A 27,758-nucleotide genomic window follows, 5' to 3' on the forward strand; every position below is an offset into this window, starting at 1 on the left:
AATGATAATAATAAGAATAAGAATAATAATAAGAATAATAATACAAGGAGAAGAAAAAAATAAAAAGTAAAGGAAATTTTTTTTAATAATAATAATACTAATAATAATAATAATAATAAGAGATAGGAAGAAGAAGAAAAAGAAAACTAACAAACAAATAATAGTAATAATAATAATAATAATATTAATAATAATAATAATAATCAAAGACAATAATAATAATAATTACAGTAATATAAAAAAAATAATGACAAAATGTAGAAGAAGAAGTAAAACAGAAAAATAAGAAGAAGGGAAAAGATGATGATGATGATAATAATAATAATAATAATAATAATAATAATAATAATAATAATAATAATAATAATAATAATAATACAAGGAGAAAAAAAGGAAAAGGGTCAAAAATAATAACAGCATTAAGAACAAAAAGAGGAAGAAAGAGAAGAAGAAATGAAAAATAAGAAAAAATAAATAAAATAAAAGAATTATAGTAAGAATTAAAAAAATTAAAAAAAAAAAATAATTTTAATGAAGAAAAAGAGAAATAGAAGGAAATAATTATAAAAAGGAAAAAAGAAAAAGAAGAAAGAATGAAAGAAAGAAAATAATACTATTAAGAAGAGGAAGAATTTAATTTATTAAACTGAGAGAGAGAGAGAGAGAGAGAGAGAGAGAGAGAGAGAGAGAGAGAGAGAGAGAGAGAGAGAGAGAGAGAGAGACTGGGGCTTCTCCGCCCCGCCCTCAGAGTGCACGGGACCGCAGGATGGGGTTTGGCTGCTACACACTACGGGAGCCGTGAAGGTTCACATTCCTCTGCGCTCTTCACTACAGCAGGGTGGAACCGCACTTCGGGGAGAATGTAGTATTTTATAAGAGCTGATTGCTTCATTTAAATAATCAGTATTTAAAAAGTTTTAGCTTTATTAGTTAGAGGTTATTAGTCTCAGTGCTGCCAAACGCCAAGTCAAATGCCTGTCTGACTTAAAGTAGTTTTTTTGTATATTTTTTCTAATTGAGTGAAGAATGTATAAGTTTACACAGTTTGCTGTAATGAAACAGTAAAAGCGGTCCAGAGCTCGTACTTGTTGTGGGAGTGAATCTGGGAGTCATGCAGCGTGAGCATTTATTTAAAGTTCTTGTGATTGGGGATCTCGGAGTTGGAAAAACGTCTATAATTAAGCGATATGTTCATCAGATCTTCTCTCAGCACTACCGAGCCACCATCGGAGTCGATTTTGCGCTCAAAGTATTGAACTGGGACAATCACACAGTCATCCGCTTACAGATGTGGGACATTGCAGGTGAGACTGGTGTATTTATATAACTTTAATAACATTACACAGTTTAAAAAATTTTCTTGGTAAATGTCAGGAATTCGATCAGGAAAGTAGAGGCTTATCTATGTACCTTTTTTACATGTTAAATGGTGAAGCTTTCCTCTGAGTTACATCACATCATGCTGCATCTTATTATCACAACAAGACACATCACATCAAGTCACACCACACCACATCACTTGATCACACCAAGTCACATCATGCTTCATCACATCACATCATGGCATATCATCACATCAAGCCACATCACATCAAGTCACATCACGCTACATCACATCAAGTCACAGCACGCTACATCACATCAAGGCACAGCACGCTACATCACATCAAGTCACATCACGCTACATCACATCAAGTCACAGCACGCTACATCACATCAAGGCACAGCACGCTACATCACATCAAGTCACATCACGCTACATCACATCAAGTCACAGCACGCTACATCACATCAAGGCACAGCACGCTACATCACATCAAGTCACATCACGCTACATCACATCAAGTCACATCACGCTACATCACATCAAGTCACATCACGCATATCATCACATCAAGTCACATCACGCATATCATCACATCAAGTCGCATCACGCTACATCACATCAAGTCACAGCACGCTACATCACATCAAGTCACATCACGCATATCATCACATCAAGTCGCATCACGCTACATCACATCAAGTCGCATCACGCTACATCACATCAAGTCACATCACGCATATCATCACATCAAGTCGCATCACGCATATCATCACATCAAGTCACATCACGCTACATTACATCAAGTCACACCACGCCACATCACATCAAGTCACATCACGGCATATCATCACATTTAGTCACATCACTCCAAATCACATCAAGTCACATCACATCAAATCACATCAAGTAACACATCATGCCACATCACATCAAGTCACATCACATCATGTCACATCATGGCACATCACATAAAGTCAGATCACGCCACATCACATGAAGTCACATCATGCTACATCACATCAAGTTATGCCAAATCATGCCACATCAAATCACATTACGCCACATCACTCCACATTACACCACATCACATTACTCAACATTACTCACACAACATCGTATTATGCCACTTCACATCATCACGCCCCACTATATCACATTAACTACCGCCACATCACATCACATCACATCACATCACATCAGGTCACGCAACATCACAATCACATCATATCACATCAAGTCACAACATCACATGAAGCCACGCCACATCAAATCACACCAGGTCACGCCACATTACATCACATTAGGTCACGCCACATCACTTTACATCAGGTCACGCCACATCACATCACATCAAGTCACGCCACATCACATCAAGTCATGCCACATCACATTACATCAGGTCACGCCACATCACATCACATTAGGTCACGCCACATCACGTCACATCACTTCATGCCACATCACATCACGCCACATTGCTTGCCTAAATTCATCTTAGGAATGTAGAACAATAGTAGATATGTTTAACCTCAGCTTGTCTCATTCTTTTCTAGAGTCACATGAGAGTTAGGAATAAGAGCCAAGGGCCATTTTTCCCCTCTGTGCCCCTTTGTCTCTCTCTTTCAGTCCTTCTCTCTCCTTGCCTCTCTTTTAGTGCGTTATAACATGAGTATGATTTCAAACTAAAATTCAAAGCCATAAGTCATTGCTTTATTTTATTATTTAAAAGGTTGATTCAATGTGGGTCAATTTTATAGCATGGCGTTCTTTACAAATGAGGTCTTATACATCGTATTAATATAATATATGTGTAAATGTGAAAAATAGAATAGACTTTTTAGTTAATAAAATATAGTTGACCTATTTGTAGACTTAAAAATATAGTAGTATAAAACAATACTTTATTGCAAGTGAATGGCTTTTTGAATGACTGTTTAACCCAAAATGTATGAACATTTTTATTAATGAAATTAAGTCATAGTTTATACGCTCATACTTCTGAATGCTGTACTGTAAACATATTTTACTCTACAGTGTCCTTGATTACCAGGAAAAAGCTGCTTATATACACTGTTATGATTATTTTAAAGAAAAGCAGTGGCTTATCACGAATGTAAAATCATTTCATTTCATTATGCTTAAAGGGGTCATTGCTTTTCTTTGCATGTGCATAAGATTTTGCACAGTATGAATGACTTTGTTTCATGAATAAGAAAGTTTGAATCAATGCAGGTTAACAGTCATTTGCTTTTATTTAAATAATTGTTTTTTAACACTGTGCTTTTCCCTCTCCAACCATTTTGAAAAAAAAAAAAAAACCTGATAAAAAAGCTGGTCTATGATATCGATAGTAACTGTCCACTTACAGATCACCATCCAAGTGGTCACATGACAGAACTGTGCTGTCTCAGGCAACTTTACACACATGCTACACTGCATAACAAACAGTACTCTGCTAAACTCTTAGGCACATGCCAAGAAATGCTGTAAAGCAAACATGCCTCCTTTAAAGCAGAGATGCCCAAAATAGGGCTCGTGGACCAAAGTCGGCCTGTGGTGACTTTTTGATTTGGCGCGCCATGGTATACATGAGAAGAGAAAAAAAGTCACTGGTACAGATCTTTATTTATAATTTAATACTTACTCTAATGTACCATATTGTGTGCTACATTGACATGTAAAGTAGAGAATATAAGCAAATTTGAAATTAGTCCTTATTTTTTTAAAAATTAAAAAGATTTTTTTAAATAAGGAGCAACTTCATTTCTCTCATTAGAGGTCACTGATATTAGAATCATCTCGCTTATGGCCTAAATAACTGCATTATCGATTGAACTCCATTGGGATATAAAAAAAAAAAGGGGATTGTTTTTAGGTTTATATTGTAAACTGTAAATTTCATTGAACTAGAAAACATTTAACATAAAACGGTATTAAAAGCATATTAAAGAGCGATGTTTTTAAACGTATTGTTTATTTCTAATTATTATGAAATCATAAACAAAAATTATAAAACAACAGATTTTTGAATAGAACACAAATTAGTATAATGCTATTTTGTTTACTTTCGGCCCATGGCTGTTACTCATGTTTGATTTTTGAACTGAAATTAATCTACAGTGTAAAAACTACTACAGAGAACATAATGTAATGTATTTGTATGCACCTTTCACTTAGTTACTATAAGTAAAATATATTATCATACACAATGAAATATGTAAAAAAAAAATGAGTAAAGATAAAGAAGTAGGGATAAAAAAAATAAATTAAAAAAAAGGGAAAATCCAGGTGCGTAATTCCCACTAGGGCAAAAACATTGTGAGTTAAGCAATAAAGGGCTGATGAAATAAAGATAAGCTCTGCCACAGCACTTCTCTTTTTTTGGTTGTAAAAGGCCCAGTGTTTTTTTATTATTTTTTTTATTTGTTATTATAAAATGGTACATTACACTGATTCAATAATGCCGAAAAAAATAAAAATAAATGTACAACAGGTAAAGCTATTGCACTATTGCACAGCGCTATATGTCCACAATTCAGATCTGAATTCAGAATCTGAACATTTTAAGAGAAATAAAGCCCAGCATGCCTGTTATGGGAAGAAAAATCTGAATATTGGTGTGATGTGGCCCAGTGTAAAGCAGATTTACTGAATGATTTCTTTTAACAATTTGCCAAAACCTGCTTCTTGTTTTTTTTTTTTTTACTGATAAATAACTACTTGGTTTTAATGATAATTGTTTAAATGTAATGTAATGTAATGCCTGTGAGTGAGGTTAGTTCACCTCATTCCTCACCTGCCTTTTATCACCTTCTTTAAATCATAAAAAAATAAAATAAATGCAGTTTGTCGTGTGACTGAGATTCCACAAATCCCTCGATCCTGAAAACCAAAAGTTGCCTGATGCATGTAATAAACACAGTAACGTGTAAATCAGGATTTGCCCCTTTTTTCTAGGTCAGGAGCGCTACGGCAACATGACACGTGTTTACTACCGCGAGGCTGTAGGAGCTCTTATAGTATTTGACGTGACCAGAGCAACGACGTTCGACGCGGTACCAAAGTGGAAAGATGATCTGGACACAAAGGTTACTCTCAACAACGGCAAACCCGTCCCGGTTGTTCTGCTGGCCAACAAGTCTGACCAGTCACGGGAGGGCTTGTCCACGGAGATTCCCAAACTCGAGACGTTTTGCAAAGAAAACGGATTTGTAGGCTGCTTTGAAACGTCAGCCAAGGTGAGTGGAGGATAATCGCGCATGCGAGGTAACCGAGAGTGAGCATTTCATTCATTCAGGGTTTATAAGGTGCTTCACAAGGCAATGTGTGTGTTCTTTTGTAAATAACATCCAACCAGGTTTAAGCTTTTATATATTATAACCAGATAGAACGATTCAATCCTGGTTGTTTTTCCCCCATATTTGGTTGAAATAGTGAAATAGTTTCGACTGATCTTTCCCACATGTTGCCGCACCTACAGTATAATTGAAGCTTGCGATTGGTCTGGCAGTTCCCTGTATTGACACTGAGATGACTCAGAGGTCAGTGTTTGATGAGTTTGTGTGTGTGTGTGACTGTGATATGAACCACATGGACACATATCACAGTTTAGAGAGGGCATGGGTTTCAACTCGCAGCTCCTTTCTAATTAAATACACTGGGATGTGTGAGACAGGAACTGTATGAACAGGGCCCGAAGCAGCTTCTCAGATAAATATTAACACCCTGCTGTGTTAACTCTGGGTGGCAGAGCTGCTTCAAATCCAGTGTGCTCTGCACTGCGGCTTATATGGCTTATATCTGAAATATAACGAGAGTGAAAGGTAAAATTATAAAGTTGAATCATAAAGCAGCATGAATCAGTACAAAAGTAAAACACCATGCTTGCTGGTTCTTATACCATGTGACTTGTCTGCTGCTTAAGTGCTGCGGAATTTGCTCTAGTCACATGATTGTCATATAGACGGACTGGTGTTTATGTTGCACAAGTCTGTGATTCATTCCAGCACAAAACAAATGAAGGCAGAGAGATTAAATGTCAAGGGTGAAACACTAAATTTGTCATGCTTGGTCTTAGTATTATAGTATAATCTGTAGTTTTTTTGCCACAGACCAAAAAAACCCTGATATATTACATTGTGTAGCGTCTATGAGAGTCACGTGATAAAAGAGCGAACAACTCGGACCAGAGAACTCATGAGATAAACTACTTAATTCTGATTCCTTTGTAATGCACTGCATAGTGTATACGAGAGTCAAGTGATCAAAAAAAGAACGACTCAGACTAGAAGAGTCGAGAAGTAAACTACTCATGTCTGTTTCCTGTACCTACACTAACCTACTGCGATTTTTGCAGTGCTTTGCTCATGCGTGTCCAGTAGAAAATGAACGAATCACTCGATTGATACGAATTGTTAATGAACGACCCATCACTACTCCTGCATAGCATCACATAAGCTCCGGTTAAAAGCCTTACTCTCACTGTAGACTCCTGACTGTCATTTGATTCTCGTAATAAAAGACGTTCTAAGATAGCTCCGTTTCCCCTCAAGAACTTTGTTCCTTCCCTTTCCTTCCCTCCCTGCGGCAGAGAAGTGTTTTCACATAAAGCTGTAGTCACGGCTGCCAAGTCCATGACAAGTCCAAAACCAGGACTAGTCAAAGATCGATTCTGAGCGAAAGCATTGTCGTATTTCTGCAAGAGTTTTATGAGTATGTTTTCCTCCCTTACGCGAACGGCATTTATTTTGTGTATGTGGTCAGAGTTATGCCAAAAAAACGTAACTGATCATGTAAAAGAACCAAAAGTATTCATTTCCCTCTGATTCGGACCCCTGCGTGTTACCTAGCCTGCTTCTGTTCTTCTCTTTATGTGCTGTGTATCTGCGCAGTGGCCTTCAGCATCCTGAGACGCATTTAAAATTTAAATGCTATTCTAATTATTACATTAGGTAACTCCCAGTTTCTCGCAGCTTTTATTTGTCTCCTTACATAAACATAAGAATGGGTAGAGTTTACTGGAGACTTAAAGGTTTATACTGCTTTATAATTAAGTACTAAATCCATAGCTGAAGTTTTATGTGTGATTTTTGCCTGTCGTAGGAAAACACCAACGTTGAAGCAGCAATCAAGTGCCTGGTGGAAAACATACTGGCCCACGAGGAGAACACTCCCAGCAACTCGGACCCAGACACGGTGACCCTGTCTGGCAACAACAACACCAAAGATCGTGGCAAAGCCAGATGCTCTGCGTGTCAAAAATAGCAAGACTGATGGCGAGGAAAAGCATAGAGAGAGAGAGAGAGAGAGAGAGAGAGAGAGAGAGAGAGAGAGAGAGAGAAGAGAGAGAGAAGAGAGAGAGAGAGAGAGAGAGAGAGAGAGAGAGAGAGAGAGAGAGAGAGAGAGAGAGAGAGAGAGAGAGAGAGAGAGAGAGAGAGAGAGAGAAAAGGGCATAGAGTTACTGGCTTTACCCTTAAAAAAGCAATTCAGATAAGGCACTGCAGTAAAGCATCAGAAACAAAAAAACACACTGCTGGTTTATATTCCTATAGCATTTCATCTACAGTACCGACCCAATAACTGCTGGAGTGTGTGCACAGCAGGCCCAAAGAGCAAAAGAGCACTGTGAAGAGCAATGACAGAGCTTATTTTCTTTCCATATTCGAGATCCGCATAAGGATTGTACAAGCTAGTGGAGCAATACATCAATGATTAACCCATGAATGCATTAACAGTTCACCTCATTTGTTAATGCAAAATATAATAGAGACAATTGAGCAGGTCAGGTCTAGAGGACAGTGGCATTTAACGGTGCTGGAAATTGAAAACCAGGAGCTTAGTAAAACAATGAAGTTACTAAAGTTACTACTACGTTACTATTTCAACTACTATGAAAAAATATGATAAGACAGTATGAAAGAGTCAGACATGCATAGAACAAGAGGTTGGAAAAACTCTATGCAACTCTATGGAAGTGTTTACTGTTTACTACCAATTAATTGTAGGGCTTTATGCAAAGACATATTGAGGTTAAGGCAAATTAAACATGATGGTGGAAGGAAACCATATTACCCAGATGATACTCACATGGACATGAAGAGTCAGCACAGACAGTAACTCCAAGCTCAGGATCAGACCAGTAATAATAATAATAATAATATTCTGAATAATTATTTTGAAAGTTCCTTTTACAATCTTAGGTGTGGCTAAACTATCAATAATGGAACAGTAGTTACAGAAGGTACCAGGATAATCCACACTGCCACAGCATCATGAAAATCATGTGGAGACAAATCTGAATGTAGTGAACAAAGCAATAACACTTGCAAATGCTTGATTTTTGTACCAAACCTCAAATGTGGGTTTATATGTATGAAAAAATGAAGGCTGTGAGAGGTTTTAAATGATGCTGGGATGGATAGTAGTGCAAGCGGGCCTGATGTTTTTTATGATTTTTATGCAAAAAAAAAAAAAAAAAGGTTTTAAAATGCAAAATGTTTTGAAGGTTTGTAGATACAAACCAGGACACAGTGTTATTTGCTTTGTAGGATTACGAATCTATGGTGCGAAACAGCTCGCAACTAGAACTACGGTATGCAATAAAACAAAGCAGAATGGGGCAGTGAGCATGCAGCCCCACTATCAATGAAAAATTAGTTTTTATGTTTGATAAATAATCATTAGCTTTATTGTTTTGTGTGTGTGTCCTTTTCTTTATGCTTGGCTGATATGCTGTATTTATTGCATTTATTTATTTTGCCACACGAATTAACATGGAACCGAATTGAACAGTTTAGGATGGAAAATGCATGTAGCTGGAATTGAGCTGAATAAAGGAATCTGAAACCCAATGAACTGGTAATGAATGTTTCTTGTGTGTGAGAGATGTGGCCCTCTGGGATGGATTAATTGAGTTTTCTAGTGCAGAGTGAAAATTTCACTTTAAGATGCCCACCCCGGATAGACAGACCTCCTCCTTCTCCCTTTTCTCCATTCTCCCTTCTCCCTACTCCGCCTCCTCTTTCTCAGGTCACCTGATTCTGCCATTTTGCGTTGAGCATCCGGCTGTGAATTTCGAGGCAAAAGCAGGATTTCTTCATCTCTGCTATCATGATGCTGAAATGCTGAGATTCGGCTGCGGATGGACTTTGGTGTGAGTGCGACTGGGTGAGGTTTTGGATGAACTTGTGCACGTTGCAGTATCCTCATGAAGTCGGCTGAAGGAATCTGACAATGATAACTGAACAGCTAGCCCGATCCTGATCCTGATCCTGAACCTGATCCTGATCCTGAACCTGATCCTCTTCGTGCTCAGCTCTGCTCCTGCTCTGCTTTACGACTTACTGATTTTATCGGGCCGTCCTCCTGCTGCAAGCTTCAACGATTTTTACCTGCAAGGAGAAGAGGAAGAAGAAGAAGAGGATCGCAAGGTGGTATCGAAGCAGCAATTACATGGTTAACCGGCGGCGCGGGAGGGTAGCAGTCACCATAGTGATGTCCTATTGCGGGTAGTAACGCAGGGTCTGCTTGCAATTAACCGCATTTCGATCGCGCAGTTCAGGACTCGGTCGTCCTTGGTCGGTACGTCGTTCGTCTGAATGTCAGCGCATCCTTACCGATATCTGCACGCATCCAGTTGCGCTCTCTCCACCCCTGCAGTGAATACGTCCATTGATTGAAAGGCGCTCTCTCTCTCTTGATCTCTCTCTCTCTCTTTACATACACACACACACACACCCCGAAGAGCCGATCATGTCGGGACAGTCCATCACGGACAGGATCGCCGCGGCGCAGCACAGCATGAGCGGCTCGGCCATCAGCAAAGCAGTGTGCAAGGCCACGACGCACGAAGTCAGCGCGCCCAAGAAGAAGCACCTTGACTGTAGGTTAAGTCCATACATCGCCCTTCACATCGCCAACATTCATTAATTAATTCATTCATTCATTCATTCATTCATTCATTCATTCATTCATTCATTCGTTCATTCATTCATTCTGTATCCTGGCCTTCACATGTCGTTTGTGCATTTTGCTCTCTCTCTCTCTCTCTCTCTCTCTCTCTCTCTCTCTCTCTCTCTCTCTCTCTCTCCGTGTTTCTCTCTTCTCCCCGTTTTCTTCTCTCTCATCTCTTTAACATCGCGTCCAAACGATTATTCCTAGGCACCAATTATGATCCTATCCAGGTCTACTCAAGGTCAGGCTAGCAGAGCTTTTTTTTTTTTTTTGAAGGACCCCCCCCTTTTCAGTAGGCACACACTAAACACCCTGAAAAACACCAGCCAGGCCTCACTGCAACACTGTAAATACTGATGCTTAGGAATGTCCTGCATACTGCATTGGTATATTTCAATAAGCCTCAGATTCTGATTGATGCAGTGGATGTGTGTAATGATGATGATGATCATGATAATGTACATTATAGCCTGTGTGTGTGTGTTTGTGTGTGTAAACGAGTTCAGATCCCCACACATATACAAGCTGCTTGTTAGAGTGAAATAACAATAGCCCAGGCCCACACCATGAAGGGCATATGGAAATTGATAATTATATGATGTTTGTATATGACGTGTCATTGAGGATTTTGTTTGTCTGCTGCCTTTCATTCTTCTGTGCTACCGATAAGCAAATGAATATCAGTGCAGATTTGAGGGTTTATTCTGTACTGTACATCTGTATCTGTTAATGCTGAAATACCCAAAAGGTATTTTTTTTTTACATTTAATGCCGCACACTTGCTATTCTTGGACAAATACCATGATACAATCCTGTCTCTCTGCATAGTGAACACAATTCTCATGTTAAGGAACCACACTAAGAATTTATGGCCGAATGCAGTTTTAAGGACACCACCAACTTTAAAAACGTGAAATGTTCGTATAGGTTATTTTTATATGTGCAATGTGTTGGTTGATGCTTTGTTGTTGTTTTTTATACTTAGGTTTCTAAAAAAAAAAACATAAAAGAGCACCATTAATATTCATTTCCATTTTACAGCCAACAAACAACAAAGTTCCAGTATGCAGAATGGCAGAGATTCACTATCAGCAAGTAGTGTGTAGTAACTTTTGTGGATCACGTAGGAAAGTAGTGACCAATGTATAATAGAACAACGTGTTGATCAAAGAGGTTTAAGCTAAAACTAATCTATGTTTCAATATATATGTAGGACACTATAAGAGGCCATGTGGGGAGGTTGTAGTTCATTGGTTTAGGTATTGGACCTTGAATCAGAGGGTTGTTCAAACCCCAGCACCACCAAGCTACCAGTGCTGGCTCCTTGAGCAAGGCCTTTAACTTTCAACTGTCAGTTGTAAGTTGATCTGAATAAGGGTTTCTGCCAAATGCTGTGAATGTGTTACTTATAAAGATATGCAAAATGTTCAGAATAGGTATTTTATTTAGGATTGGGTAGCTAGTTATTTCTGTTCTTTTAGGAGGTAATCATATTTTAAGGTCTTTGAGGAACTCGTAGAGGAACCAGGAGCTATTTGGGATAGCTGTACTCAGGGCTTTCACTCTCAAGCTTGGTGACAGAAAGCACCTGTGCTCTTGGCTGTTGGTAGTAGATTTGGGGTTATAAGGTCCTGCTTCTTACACTGTGGAAATAAGGTTATGTGTTTGAGTAAGATCATTAAACCTGTGAATGCTTCAGGGTCCAAGAATATTGTAATGTTTTTCCTTCTTTAATTCCTTTAGCCTCTGAAAAAGTCCATAATCAGTGGCTGTTCCATGAATAAATAAACCTTAGGCCGATTTAAATATTACTAGTCATTCTCCAAGAAGGAACCTGTAAGATATTTCAGACCGGTAGCTGGCCAGAGTAAAATAAATCTCCTTTTAAAAAATTAAATTTTCACTATTCACTGATGACATGACTAGAAGAGTCGGCTGTAGAAAACAGCATCCACTGACCTCAGGAGGCAAGATGAGTTTTCCTTTAATTCACAAATAACTTCTGAGCATAGTTGATTAAGGGGCAGGTAATCAATTAAGTGCTTAGTTAACACATTTAGGACAAGCCTTAGGGACATTGGAAAGGAAATTTGTGCTGGTGTTCTCAGCAAATACACCAAAATATGTATGTGTGTGTTTTTTTTTTTTTAATTTTCCAAAAGCATCCTTGAGTTACTGTTATGAAGCGAGTTTCATTTGTGTCTTTGTGTAATGCCCAGATCTGATGCATTGCACCAACGAGCTGAGTGTGAGTATACCTCATCTGGCTGACACGCTGATTGAGAGGACATCCAGTCAAAGCTGGGTTGTGGTGTTCAAGACCCTTATCACCACACATCATCTTATGATGTATGGCAATGAGGTAAGAGGCATGGCTCTCTTTTTTTATTTCATTGTAATTGTATTTGTAACCCTATAATAACATTAGGACAAAATTGAACTTATATTATTATTTTCTTCTACAGTCACAAAATTGATTTTGAGATTTCTTTGTTTGTAACATGCACTGTTTGAGCTTTGACCTACAATAGGTGTCACTGATACATGACAGTGGGTAACAGTTTTCATGAAACAGGGCAATTCAATTTAATTCAATTCAATTAAATAAAAGAATGCTTTTAACAGTAAACATTGTCCCAAAGCAGCTTTACAGAGTTAAATAGGTTTCAAGGATAAAGAGGTATGGATTTAATCAAGAAAAGGCCTATTTTTTTATTTTTTAAAACATCATTCCACTCTATGAAATGTGTTCTATGTTTATTGGTTGTATTTATGCTTACTGTATTCTTAATTAGTCTCTGAGCATATTCAAGTAAGGTTATCATACCAGAACTATTTAATTAACTTCTTGCTTTTAAGCGAAATTAAGCTAAATTTCTTAACATATATTCTTTATAGTTATTGATTAATAGTAAAAACATGGGAAACTGGAAGTATTTAAGAAATGTGGGCCCTTTTATTGAAAGGTCCACACTCTAGACAAAAACTGTACATCAATAATGACTATTTTACCCTTTTCAAAATCCGTTATCTACACCCTCCTTTCATAAAACTGATCTGAATTGCTGATTCGAAAACTGAATAAGGCATCCCTTTAAAAACACACAAAAATAATCTAGCTCAGTCACATTTACTGTCACAGAGATGTAAAAATGCACGTCATATGTATTCCCTAATGCGCACTTATTTTTTTATGCAGTTTCTTATTCCAGTTGAAAACCACCATTTTTAATTACTCCACATGCAGTGCATCTTAATTATCGTACAAATCATTGTGTAGCAGAAATGATTATTATTTTTTTTTACAAATGAGCCTTTCTGGCATTTAAGCACTTAAGAAATACTCACCATGCTGTCCTTTTGACCATGTGTCATAAAAGCTAATAGTGCTTGTCTAGGTTGCCTTGGTAACCAAAGAGTTTAAACAAGAGACAGGAAAGAAAATTTGGATTGCATAAACCAGTCCATTTATAGGTCCGTACAGGGTTAAGTAACATGCTGTGACATTTTTCAGGATTCAGTTTTATTTGAATTTGTGAACATGTTGGAAAAGATGTAAATAATGATATCAGTGTCTTTTTTTCCTCCAAGCAACATTAAATTGAACATATTAACCAACCTTCAAAGAGTTTGACTCACAAGTGTTATTTTGTTCCTTCGAACAGAGGTTCATCCAGTACCTTGCCTCTAGAAGCACACTCTTTAACTTGAATAATTTCATAGATAAAGGGGCATTACAAGGTGAGTATGAGTTTAAATCATCACCACATCCTTGATGTTTCTCCTCAGGCGGGTACAGAACAAAATGCTTATAATATATTTCCTATAGGTTATGACATGTCTACCTACATCAGACGATATAGCAGATATCTTAATGAACGGGCAATGTCCTACCGGCTGGTAGCAGTTGATTTCACCAAGATGAAGAGGGGGTGAGTAGAGATCGATTTTGTTCTTTGAAAACCGAACGAGTCAGAGGACATACATTTATTTACAGCTTTTTGTAAGAGCTCCTGTAAGTTTTCACTGTTTCCATAGGGTCGATGGGGTGATGCGTACCATGAGCACAGAGAAGCTGATGAAGACCCTCCCAATCATTCAAAATCAGCTGGATGCACTTCTGGATTTTGAGGTAAACTTGCTTGCAGTGGTGTGGATTAAAACTTAATTGTGGAAAAAAATATATGGTTTAAAAAATACAGTTTCTATCACAGTCAAAACAAATGGATTAAACTCCTAAAAGCAGGACTGCAGGTATAATGTTTTAGAGTTACAAAAGGTTTTATTGCCAAGATCTGCACACACACACACACACACACACACACACACACACACACACACACACACACACACACACACACACACACGGAATTTGTTTTGGTTGCAGAACAACAAAATTGTGAAAGAACTGATTGATATCTATGTTGTTATTGCATAGGGTACAACAACAATAAGTTTCAGTCCTTATGCTGCATAAAAAAATTATAATAAAGTATTAAAAATGTTACCATAAGTGATCAGTTAAAACATTAAGGTATTGCACATTCAGGTTGGGATATTGCACATTTAAATATGGAGATATTGCACATTCAAAATCTTACAGATTGTGGTTGGAATTAAATAAATATGAGGTAGACGTTTGTGAAGTGCATAAACGCAAGTGTGTGTAGTGCAAATAGTTCACTGATAGTGTTCCTTTGTGTTCAGTTCTCTAGCTCCGGGCTAAAAACTATTCCTGAGTCTGTTTGTGCATGATATAAATAAAGATTTATACACAATGGGTAATCAAGATGATGTGCAGCATTTACAGATCTTAAAAACATATCTTAGACATTTGCAAGTGGAAAGTCGTGTATAGAAATTGTGATTGCAATGTTATAAATTATAAAAAGAATGTACTGTATATTGCACATGTTTACATATTGCACCTGAATGTGTTTAGGTATATAAATTTTTTTACTGATGTGAGTTTAAGTGGTTGTCTGTTGACTTGCCTAGGGGAAAAAAGCTGTTCTTGTCTTGTAGTTTTGGCGCTTGGTGCTCAGTAGTGGAGGCCATAGGGGAGCAGCTCAAAAAGGTAGAAAGCCTCCTCTATCAGTTTGTCAAGAGTGGGCAGAGGAGCACCAATAATCTTCTCAGCCATCTGGGCTGTCCTCTTTAGTCTTCTAATGTCTGATCGGGGGAGCTGAACCAAACCAGACAGAAATTGAGTGTACACAGGACAGATTTAGTGACGGCTGAGTAAAACTGTGTCAGCAGCTACTGTGCCAGGTTGAACTTAAAAAAAAAGAAGAAAATACTATACGGGACTAATAAGAGTAATGAGGTGGTCATTGGGTGTTTCTGGTCCACAGTATATACTGCCTATATGAATTCAATGCCAAAACCTTTAAACATTTACTAATGGGCAGAATGACATCTGTTTTCTAATTATGAACAATTGTCTTATTAGCTGTTTAATAAAGACATGTGTGTAATGCCTTAAAAATTTTGTGAGAGGGCTAGTAACAGCAGTGGAATTATCAAAACGATGTGATCCAGTGTGATCTAGTTGACTATCATTGTAGTGAACATAATATTCATTTAAGTATTTGACTTATAAGTCTGTTCAGGATAGCTATTCTTAGTTATAGAATAGTTAAATCTGTGCATGCTAATGACTTCATTGTTGCTGCTTGAAAGCTTCTGTTTTCTCTGTTATGTGTGGCAAGCAAAGAAATCTGGCACTAGAAAAAGCTTTCTAAGACCAGTTACACCTGTTAAACTTAATGTTGATGCAAAAAAAATCATATCCATTAACAAGACACGCATGTCAGTAATAATGTAGGAACAATGGAGAAGTGGTAGCTCAATGGTTCAATGTTGGACTTCTGATCAGGAGTTTGTGAGTTCAAATCCCAGCACCACTGAGCTGCCACGCCATTAGCAAGACCCTGAACCCCTTAAACTGCTCAGTAGCTCTGGACAAGGGTATCTGCCAAATGCTATAAATGTAAAAGTAACTGTGGAGTAGCCAGAAAAAGAATGTAGTAGGCCTTGAGCGGAGAAACCATGATGGAGCATCTCCAAGTCAGAAAGTTCTGAAATCAGCATCTGTTGTAGCTTCATAGCAGTTTATATCCTAACTGCAGCCTGGTCATTTAAATGTTTCAGATCATTACCTTGGCCTTAGAGAGTGACACTATTATACTAAAAACATTCTTAAGAACTACTTATAATAACATGTACACTATCTGACCAAAAGTAAGTCACACCTAACCATCACCTCCATATGTGGCCCTTTCCCAAACTATTGCCACAAAGTATGAAGCGCACACTTGTATAGAATGTCTTTGTTTGTTTTTGTATTAAGGAACTAAGGATCTCAGACATGTTCCTGAATCACAATGCCCCTGTGCATTAAGTAAACTCCATGAAGCTTGCCATGGTTGGTGTAGAAGAACTTGGGTGACCTGCACAGCCCTCTGACCTCAACCCTGCTGAACAAATTGAATAAACTAAAATGCACTGCACCCCACACCTCCTCGCTTGACATCAGTGCCTGACCTCACTAATGCTCTTGCAAATACCCACGTTCTGAAATCTAATGAAAAGCCTTCTCAGAAGCATGGAGGTTATTATAACATCAAAGGGCAACTCAATCTGGAGTGGGATGTTCAACATTTTGACTGATTGATTAATACATTATGTATATATATATATATATATATATATATATATATATATATATATATATATATATATATATATATATATATATATATATAGGGTTTTGGGTTTAAAAAATGAAATAAAAGAAAATATCTAGACAAAAGGTGGGCCAGAAGCTTTGTGTAATCCAAGAGACTAAAATGCCTTTAAGCAGGAATTGTAGTTATTTGTCTTCTTTATTTTCTCCTAAGGACATTCACGATCCTAAATTTCTCACCTAATTGTATTACTGTGATGTTCCCTCTAGGCCAGCTCTAATGTACTGACCAATGGCGTGATCAATGGTGCCTTCATGCTGCTCTTCAAGGACTCTATCCGCATTTTTGCTGCTTACAACGAAGGTGTTATTAACCTTCTAGGTAATATAATACATTCTTATGGTTGTCATTTTAGTCACTTCCTGTGTTTATGTTGCCGTTCATTAAAAATACATCACCAGTGACGAGGTGGTGCGATGCTACCTGACATGAAGCAAAGTCACTCATACCGCTACAGTGTAGATTCATTTAAATAAAAAGTTTTATTCCTCTTATACCACAGCATTTTCTCTTTTCCATCTTTTCTACGTTTATAGTAAAATTTTAGGTTGTGGAACAACTACAAAAAACGTCTACTGCTGACATTATAGCAGCTATAAACAGTTATTATCCTCTATAATTTTTTAATAAACCTGTGGTGAAAAAGTTACTGACACTGGAGACCCCAGTAATACCAGTGTAAAATAGTCATTCTTTACAGAAAACTTTGTTGCAAAAAAAAAAAAGCAATGCTGGTAATTTGATTTAGATTTAGACGTGGAGCAGTTGCCATATAACTGCCGATCAGCTTTTATTTTAGAAATGAGAAGGTAAACTTGTTAAAATAACTTCAACAATATAAGGCTGTGATTTGCCATGAAATTACTGTCCGAACTGCTTTTTTAGAAAATGAATTGACACTTCTGTGACCAATCCTATTCAAGAGTTTGACAATGCTGTGGTATCAGACATGCAAATGCAAATGAGTTTATTGGAAGCTTGTGTGCTGATGCAAGAACTGTTGTACTAAATGCCTTGTTTCGTTTCAAAGAGAAATATTTTGATATGAAGAAGCACCAGTGTAAAGAAGCCCTGGAAATGTACAAGAGGTTTCTTATCAGGATGACCAAGCTCTCAGAGTTTCTCAAAGTGGCAGAGGTAAAATGTTTCTGAATATACTCAATGCATGGGTTTGGTCGGGGGCTCTTCCACACAGGCCCTTTTTTTGATTACTGCCCTTCTTGGCTTTCGGTTCAACTTTTACCTAAGGTTCTCCCCTTCATTCTGCCTGTTCTGCTGCCTGCACTGCATGCGTTAGCGAGATGTCTCTCAGTCTATCTCAGCAACAATAAGAACAATGATGTGTTATTCAAATGAAGACCAATTATTTCAGCCCCTTGGCTTAAGTTTGCAGAGACAAAAAAAAAACCAAAACAGTTTTGCAGTCCAAATGCAGGGCACAGTTGTCAACGTGGAATTTTCTGACTGTGATCAAACATAATGGAGGACTTTGTAGTGTTTCGTATATAAAAGGTTGATGGATAAAGCTGCAGTAATAGTGTCCTCTGCCTTTGGAACATGCATATGCATTAAAGCAAATACTATTTCTTGACAACTGTGCCAGAATATAGTCATTCCTTTTATTTATTTGTTTATAAAGCATAATGTCTTGCTGTGTATGGAGGTATTTTTTGGGAAAAAACAAGTCCTGCACATCCTGCTTGATTTTTAGATTATGTTTTATTTTTGTCTTTTTTGGCTAAGTAAAATGTCTCTTCAGGAACTGGGTGCAGTGCTATCCAAAAACAGACTAAAGTTGACTTTAAGAGCGCATTTCTTTATTTGTATAACAATGTGTGTATGCCATTTTTTCTTGTCCTTTATTTTTCAAAGTCAACATTAGTTGTGTGTTTCTTTTGGATGTTTCTCACCTAGTCATAAATATTTCATCTTCGTTCACATGATCAAAAGTGACATTTCATTGTTTTCTCACCCATTAAGCCAACATCCAAATCCTTGTTGTCTATCTCTTTGTACATGCAGTTGTCCATATTTTCTTTAACACTCACACAAACGCCGCATGGAGTAATGGCTCTTTTTCTTTATTCTTCCTCCCTCCTCCACATACCTCTTTTCTGGTTTTTCCTTTGTTTACCCCTTTTGTTCCACATTGGTTTTTTTTTTTCTCCTCCCTCTTTTTCCTTTTTTTGTGTCACAGCAAGTTGGAATTGATCAGGTTGACATCCCAGATCTCTCACAGGTTAGTGGCACATTTCATCTCAATTTCTGCCATGTGGCTTCACTTGAAATTCTCATCACCACCTCACCCCATAGCCTTCCATCCCCAGCCTCCCCATTTCCTCTATGTTTACCCCTCATCTACCAGACTTTTAGGATAGGGGCCTCCAGAAACTTACTCCATACCCGCGCTCTTCCTGGGAATCTGATGTGCTGTTTTGCGTTTTCTGTTTTCATCCGAGGTAAATGGGTACTAAAAGCTGGTCACCTTTGACCTCAAAGAAGCTCTCATTTATGAAGCCTTATGCCTTGAATATTGCCTTGAATATTGTATTAGCACAGCATTTTTTTAGAAGGAATGAAAGGCCGTTCAAGGCTATTGAGGTTTGCGGTGTTGTCACGTTAAGATTAAGTGCTTGCTCTTCAAGCCACCATTTCTTACTGGTAAAATCCATGAGAAATTTACAGCGCTTCTATTTCCAGTGCAGACTGATATATGGCTGAATGGTGTTTGTGCTTAAGGGATTGTGGGTAGAGTGTTTAGCTTTTTTTTTACGCCGCAGCCACTCACCATTGTCATATATCTCTGCATTGGTAGGGTATTTTTTGCTTTAATAGCTTTTGGGAAGAGTTGTGAATGTGCACAATAAATAGAATGCCTTAAAACTGGAGCAGGGGACAGAACTTTGCCTGGCACCATCTGAAGTTTTTTAGTCAGCAACTATGCCAAACATAGGCCTCCAATTTATGCTGGTCTTTGCATTTCATGCCAATTACGCTCCATGCCGACTGACAGAGGGGTGCTGGGCACACATCTCCCCCTTCAGTTTGCCACCATTTAGCTTTTTTTTTTTTTGGTTGACATTTTCATTTACATCAGACAGGGACTCCTGAAGGTGTTGAGCTGGCATACTACAAAGTGGTACCTAACCATGTCGAAAACATTTTAAATGGAAGGAGTGCCTTGTTTACTTCTGCTGAAGCAGTATTCAGAAGGCCTGCATAATGTACCATCATTATTAACACTCAGAAGTTGTTCTTCACCAACATTCATTCAAAAGAAAATGCTATATAAACAAATCCACAGGTTGACTTATGTTGTGAAAGATAGTATGGCCTTTTGTACACTCCTACAGCCATGTTATCGTTTCCTTAACTTCTCGCTATCTTTTTGTTACTTTCCTTTTTATTAAACGCTCTATTGTTTCGTTGCGTATGTTTCGGATTTCTCAGTGGGCTTTTCCTTATTTTGTCTCCTCTTAGAGTGTCTGAGAAATCTGTTCCTTTGTTATTCATGGAAATCCTCCTTCGAACTGGCATGCAGAGTGGACCTGTCTAGTCCTTGAAAGGCAAATGTTGTGTAAGAACAAAGCCATTCTCTTGAAGAGTGAATGTTTATTGTCGGCCAGTACAGCTCATTGATTATAGCCTATAGAGGACAGAAAAATGCATTTCAGTGAGCGAATGCACAGACCCATGTTCTCATCCAGCATTTGCCTTTCTCTGTATAACCTGCTTTGGCTTCCAAATGTTTTTTTTATTTATTTCTTCTTTTTTTTTTATAATAAAAGGGCATGTGTTTGCTGAATTATTCCAAAGACACAGAATATGTCATTTTGCTACATTGCAATAATGAAATTGAACTCCAAGTGGAATCCAAAGTTTAATAGGTTGTGCTTTTGGCTTTTTTGTATTTGTGCTTTATAAAGTGCTCTGCATGGTCAGACAAAAAGGTCTCCCTTTATTTTTGTATTTGTTTGTAGAAAATCTAGTAATTTGTGTCTCCCACTTTGAGAAGTCCTTGATCTCAGTTTGCTTCACAAGCCGTGTATGAAGTGTCAGAACACTTGCATGGGAAATAACATGTTTTGCATGTACAAGCATCTCCTATTTGAATCTTTTTTGCTTTGTCTTCCTTTTCTTTTAGAGGCTCATGAACACTATTAGGTTATGTCAGTAATGCAAACCTTCCCTTTGTGACTCTGTATGTGTCTGTTTGTCTGTCTGAATGTATGTTTGTGTCTGCTGTCTGTGTGTGTAAATGAGTGAGTGAATGTGAGGTGTGTATGTATGTCCATGTGTGAAATCTCTATGTTGGTTTATGTGTGAGAGCCTGTGTAAGTGTATGTCTGTGTGTGTCTGTGTACTTTTGTGTTGCACTCATTAGCCACACATGTGTCTAAAATATCTCTTTTCCTCAACCTGCATCACTTCCAGGCCCCAAGTAGTCTCTTACAAGCTCTTGAACAACACCTGGCCTCTCTGGAAGGCAAGAAAATCAAAGAACTGTCCTCCGTCAACAGGTACCTTATGCATGTTAGAGTAAAAGGTTCACCCAGTTATTCTGATTTTTACAGTTGTACCCACTGGTGCTCCAAAATAATATCTATGTGGCACAATACAATGTTAGTAGTTATTAAAAGCTTCTGCTTATTAACAGATCTCTACCAGACAGTACATTTTTATTATGCCAGTATGAAAGTCCTGCAAAGACTCTACATTGTTTTTTTTTTTTTTTTTTTATTAAACTGTCTACCCCAGAGCATTTACAGTGGAAATGATTTACACCAAACCTCCTCCTTAAAAAGCGATCAATTTTTATCTCTTTTGTAGAGCTACTTGTTTAGCTTTGATTATAAAACAAATACAACAGATGCACAGAAATGCAATTTAAAGCCAGTACAATATATGGACCACAGAAACAAGCAGTTTCTTATAAATTTGTTACATGTACATTATTATGGTTAACTTGGATTAATGCAGTCACCTTGAGAGTTCATTAAGAACACATGTACTCCTGGTCATTTGTGCAATCATGTGACAGCTGTACAATGTCCATGACAAGCATCAGAACACGAAATAAGCTAAGATCAGTGATCCCAATCAGTGATTTTGACTATTGCAGTGGTACCAGATGGGCTGCTTTAAGCATTTCAGAAACCCCTGATCTCCTGGGGTTTTAATGCACAACATGTCTCTAGAATTTACACAAAATACTATGAACATGTTCAGTGAGAAGCAGTTCTGTGGGTGGATTCACCTTGTTTGACCTGTTTGAGCTGATGGGAATTCTATGGTCACTTAAATGATCACTCTTTACATCTATAGTGAGCAGAAAATGCACAGGATGCAACAGCAGACAAACATATTAGGTTCCACTGCTGTCACCCAGATGATACAGTTTAATTAAACTAAAATGTATTTGTATAGCAAATTTACCCATTGTCCCAAAGCAGATGTATTGAAATACATTTCAGCATCATAAAGTAGTCCTTATACATTTATCCCTAAGGAGCAAACCAGACTCAAAAGGGAGCCATACACAGGCTCACCAAACACCACCTTTATCCAGTAAACGCTCCAGTTTGTTACTCAAATAACCAAAGCAGCCCATCTAGCACCAACAACCATGCCATGGTCATGCCAAGTCATTGAGATCTCTCTTTCCATTGTATAGTGTTTGACATGAACATGTTTAGATGATCTATTTATTAGATTTCACAATATTAATCACAACTGTTTATTACATTTCCTGTTTGCAGGGATGAAAAACAGCAGGCTCAGGAGGCTGACGGCAATAGATTACAGCCTACAAAGGTGGGGCAACTCAGCGATTTTATATCTCACTGTTTTGTTTATATTTATAGACAATATTTAGCTTTTACAAAATGTAGTACCTGGTGACTTCTCTTAAGCCCAGGTATCAAAACACATTATTTATTTACTCATTAATAAAAGATTATTTGTCTTACAACAGTATTAATACACATTAAATATACAAATAAAGCAATAATTTTTTTAGACTTAATACTGAAAACACGTGACATATTAATAAAAGTATATGTTGCACAATTCAATGGATAAAAAATGAAAAACAATCTCTTTCCCAGTCTGAAAAGTCAAATGAATAAAAATGAGCAAAAATCGTAATGCCATTTGTGGAAATATCAATGTATATACATGAGAGAGTAATTAAAGAACAAACTAATTAATGCTATTAAGAACAGAATAAATATTTATAGAGGAATATAACAAAATTCCAGTTACAATCACTCTAAATTGCAGAAGTTATAATATCAGAAAAAAGGTTTTAATAAAAGTGTGACATTTTTACAGAGTACCGTTCTTATTGTGTCTCGTTCAACCTCACCACAGGGAGTACAGCTCAAAGATATTGGCATGCAGACTCCAACAGTGTCCCCCAGCGGGCAGTCTGTGGGCAGCGCCAACAGCAGCTGCACCAGTAGTGGTGCTACCGAGCTCCTCTCCAGTCCACCAGATCTCCCCATCACAAATGGGTACTGTTTACTTTATGACTTATGGGATGGCTAGAGATTATTGTTGCTATGTTGCTATCCATTTCATAGCTTTTAAATAATGATGTTAACCTTAAAGGTGTAAAAATGGTGTATTTCTGTATCTTTTAAACCTTGAACCAACAGAGTGCACAGCTTCCCCAGTGATCATTTTGAGCTCCAACACAATCTCACCACCCCTGTTCTGACTAGCACCCTGCCTGCCACTAACAACGGCTGGGGAGGTCAGATTTACATCGTCAATTTGATCATACATCATAATACACCAACATAAAGTCACACACGCTCAATGAGTCAATATATGTCTTACTGATATAATCTTTACACAGTATGTTTGCCATATGATGTAATATTTTTCCTTTTTTTTGTTTCAATTGCTGTGCATGACCGGACCTTCTCTTGGTGAGTCGATGATTTATGAATGAATGTGTAGAGTTTATAATGACTGCAAGGACAAAAATTCTATTTCGTATTCTTCTTTCTCCTGCTATAGGTTGTGTCCCCTTAGGACCCCTACTCAAACCGTCTTCACAGGTCCACGGCCAGGGCACACAACTCTATAATGGAGGAAAGTTGCTGACTAATGACCTGGACTCCTCTTTGGCCAACCTAATGGGCAGTAGGTCTTTTATTCAAGTTGCCTTTATGTAGATATCATCATAATTTATTGCCTGTCTGATCAGGATTGTTGTTTTTCTCATAGATTTGCACTTTGGAGCACCTCTGGCCAAAAAGTAAGATATTCTCAGTATACTCAGTTTCACCTCACCGCCAGATACCGTATATATCTACTCTGTCTACTCTACACCTGTATATAGCCTAGCTGCCATATCAGATGTCCTATATCTATCCCATCTACCCAATCAGATGCCCTATATCTATCATGTCTACCATATTTTAGACCGCACACTGTATAGATATCAGTATCTAACATCGAACTAATTAAATGCCCTACATCTCTCTTATCTAACATTTTAGATACTATATACAGTATACAGTATTGGGGAGATACTCACATATCTACCCAATCAGATGCCCTATTTCTACCTTGTCTACCCAATCAGATATCCTATATCTTTAACAATTATATACTGTATATATATATATATATATATATATATATATATATATATATATATATATATATATATGTAACTTTATATCCTATCAGCATTATACTTTAAACCTTCCATTCACTTGACTGAATGAACAAATCCCCATATCTACATTCCAAAATGTAGTGGAAATCCTTTGCAGAAGAGCGAAGGTTATTAATATGGCAGAAAAAATAGGTGTGATGGTCAGGTTTAATGTTCGTCTATGCTTTCTTATTAGGCCAGAGATGCAATGGACCCACCTTGAGAAGAAAACCACAGGAGGATCTCACTGGCAGTCTAAAGCCATGAGTGGCACTGTACCATGGGGACACACACCCCTAGCCCCTGCCCCTATTCCAGTACCACAGATGGTAGGAACTTTGAATTTTTTTCAAACCAACCATCCGGTTTCTCTGGGAATACAGACGGTTTCATAAACAGTGCAAAGTGCAAACAAAAAGCTGCCTTAATGGCTAACTGTACCATTTCTTTTCCTCTTCCATCTGTTCACTGCAGAATGGAATGATTTATACTGGCTATGTAAGTCTCGTCGTTATATCTTTGTGGGAAATCATTTTGCAGTCATTTGTTTTTCATATTGTGTACTGATTCATTTCTTTTTCAGGCACCAGCTCCGGTAGCATTTCCAATGACAACCCCCCAAGTGCCTGTATATGGGATGGTACGATTACATGTTTAAGAAAAAAAAAAATCACCAAATGTTTGGATTTAGAAAATCATTGCAAGGGAGAGTTTGGTCAAATTTAGATATGTACACAATATTTTAGATTTGTACATTTAGATATTTAGATATGTATACAGTTTAGATATGTACACATTATCTTTTTTTACTTTAGCTCATATTGAACATGTTCAGTGTTTATTATGACAGGGTAATTGTCTAATAATTGTCTTTTTGCTGTCGTGTATTGTCCTAAATACCTATATAATATAACACTTTCAGAGGTTACATGACATTTGTTTGCTTCAGAAACACCAAACATTATAGGTAGGAATGGATGTGCTGTTATAACAGGGTAGTGTGAAACTAAAGTGTGAGACTTCAGCGAGCTAAGTGACTCCACTTATTTATGCAAGTCAGCCTATGGGCTTCTCCCATTAGGGGTCAGGGAACCAACCCCAGTCATTAGGGTTGCACAAGTCAGTGCACTCTCAGTGCCGGTCCCAAGCCCGGATAATTGGGGAGGGTTGCGTTAAGGAAGGGCATCCAGCGTAAAAACATGTGCCAAATCGAACATGTGGATAATGAATACGGATGATCCGCTGTGGCGACCCCTAATATAATTATATTAGACTTTGGGCACTTTAAAAGGAGCTTGCAAGCAGAAAAAGTGTGAGTACCCCTGATCTATATAGTGTTGGTACACTATATATCCAAATGGACACCTGATCGTAAGTATAGTATGCGCTTTTTGAGCATCGCATTCCACAGTTAGTTGCTCTTATAATTCCTTTCACTCTTCTGAAAAGACGTTCCACTAGATTTTGGAGTCTGATGTAGGATGAGTAGATTAGAGTGCAGTCAGTGTTACAATTCATCCCAAAGGTGTTCAGTAGGGTTCAAATCAATAGCTCAATAGCAGGCCACTCAAGATCTTCAAACCATGTAAACCATATCATCATGGAGCTCACTTTGTGCACAGGGGCATTGCCAGGATGGAACCACATATGGCAGAAAGATTAGGTATCCCAATATTTTTGTTTATATAGTGTATGTTTTTTAGATTTAAACGAATAACAGGAAGTATGATTGAGATTTGAGTGTGCGATGCAAAAGTAGATAGTCAGTTCATTTGTTGGATGTAACCTTCTCTTATTTGTTAAAAGCCATATGTTTGTAGACATAGTGCAGAACTTAAGCAGCAAACACCAGAAAACATATAGCCTAGTGTATTTTGGGGCAAAAAGAACATTTGAGTATATTATTATTAAAATAAAAAGAAACTATACTGCTGTCATTTTCAGTTATTTCTCTGATAAGATTGCATTGTAAAATATTATGGAAAGTCAGTCTATATTTTGATTCCTAATAGATCCCTCCTCCCATGGGCCAGATGAGTTCAGTACCCTTGATGGCACCCCAGCCTGTGATGTACAACCAGCCTGTTCTCCGCACCACCAACCCATTCACCCCTGTCCCTGGAACTCAGGTACTGCACTCATGCACCCATACTTTACATAATATTCAAGTCTTGAAAGTCTTGTTTTTCCATAGTTTGATTTTCCAGTGCAAACAGTATGCTGAAAAATAATTACTGAAATGTTATTCAGACAGATATTTATTGCAAATATTGCTTTGAGTAGACAGATGTTTTTTCCCCATATTTCCAGATGCACTTCATGTAGCGCTAAGGGGGGTGTCAGACTGACAGTAGCGCCAGAGGAAAAACATCAACCAACCCAAAACCAAATATGACAACAGAGATGTGAGAATTGGTTGAGAGACTGACATGTTCATGTGCCATTTTTGCCCCCTTGAGCTGTGTGTTTGTAGCATCCCCTACCCCCGAGAGCATAACATCGTCCTGTCATTTTACACGTTCTCTTTAAGTTCCTTAGTGTCAGATCTAGTGTTTCTAGATGGCCCTCTTAGATGATGTCACTGGCTGAATGTGAATGGAGTGACAATGTATAGTGATTATGCGGTGGAATGAAACAATGTCATGATGTCAAGTCCCCTGCCCCCCGAATTCCCCCCCGGTTTGGAGAGTTTGTTGTTGTAATTGTGTGCACTTGAATCTTTAATGTTTATAATGTCTAAACCAAGCCACGGTTTTGTATGCACATTGCCTGAATAGTGTTTTGAATCAACCACTGTCAATGTTGATGATCGTGCCACAGTTGATGGCCTTCTGAATTCTTGAATCCTGGAGAAATGTGTACAGGTCACTTTTGTACATTTGTCTTGTCCCTGAACATTTTGGACTTCACCTTACAAGTTGAAGCTGTGTTTATGCATACAGTAACTTGTAACATTTCATTCAGGTATGGTTAAGGTATGGCTGTATGGATTAAAAACAAATACAGCATTGTGCTTGTGTCTATATATATTTTTTTCTATCTGAAGATATCGACTCAT

General features: G+C 37.7%; 2 protein-coding genes across 8 annotated transcripts; both read left to right on the forward strand.

The window, feature by feature from the left end:
• Window positions 1–971: 971 nt before the first annotated feature.
• rab38c (RAB38c, member of RAS oncogene family) lies at window positions 972–7,665 on the forward strand. The gene is made up of 3 exons (XM_083565356.1): window positions 972–1,304; window positions 5,285–5,565; window positions 7,430–7,665. The coding sequence occupies exons 1-3, from the start codon at window positions 1,112–1,114 to the stop codon at window positions 7,589–7,591; spliced, it is 636 nt and encodes a 211-aa protein (XP_083421482.1). The 5' UTR covers window positions 972–1,111; the 3' UTR covers window positions 7,592–7,665.
• Window positions 7,666–9,308: 1,643 nt separating this feature from the next.
• LOC310739433 (phosphatidylinositol-binding clathrin assembly protein) lies at window positions 9,309–27,708 on the forward strand. 7 transcript variants are annotated; one of them, XM_083565349.1, is made up of 20 exons: window positions 9,363–9,907; window positions 10,071–10,208; window positions 12,499–12,641; window positions 13,945–14,020; window positions 14,109–14,211; window positions 14,318–14,411; window positions 17,238–17,349; window positions 18,059–18,165; window positions 19,226–19,267; window positions 21,463–21,548; window positions 22,788–22,842; window positions 23,401–23,543; window positions 23,688–23,785; window positions 24,070–24,180; window positions 24,265–24,295; window positions 24,897–25,029; window positions 25,175–25,198; window positions 25,284–25,340; window positions 26,713–26,829; window positions 27,011–27,708. In XM_083565349.1, the coding sequence occupies exons 2-20, from the start codon at window positions 10,079–10,081 to the stop codon at window positions 27,023–27,025; spliced, it is 1,677 nt and encodes a 558-aa protein (XP_083421475.1). In that variant the 5' UTR covers window positions 9,363–9,907; window positions 10,071–10,078; the 3' UTR covers window positions 27,026–27,708. The 7 variants fall into 7 exon arrangements, with proteins under 7 accessions (XP_083421474.1, XP_083421476.1, XP_083421477.1 ...); XM_083565348.1 differs by having other exon boundaries at window positions 9,309–10,208; XM_083565352.1 differs by lacking the exon at window positions 19,226–19,267 and having other exon boundaries at window positions 9,372–9,907.
• The last annotated feature ends 50 nt before the right edge of the window (window positions 27,709–27,758 follow it).

This window comes from Silurus aristotelis (genome assembly GCF_946808225.1).
Source record: "Silurus aristotelis genome assembly, chromosome: 16".
NCBI classification, from domain to species: domain Eukaryota; kingdom Metazoa; phylum Chordata; class Actinopteri; order Siluriformes; family Siluridae; genus Silurus; species Silurus aristotelis.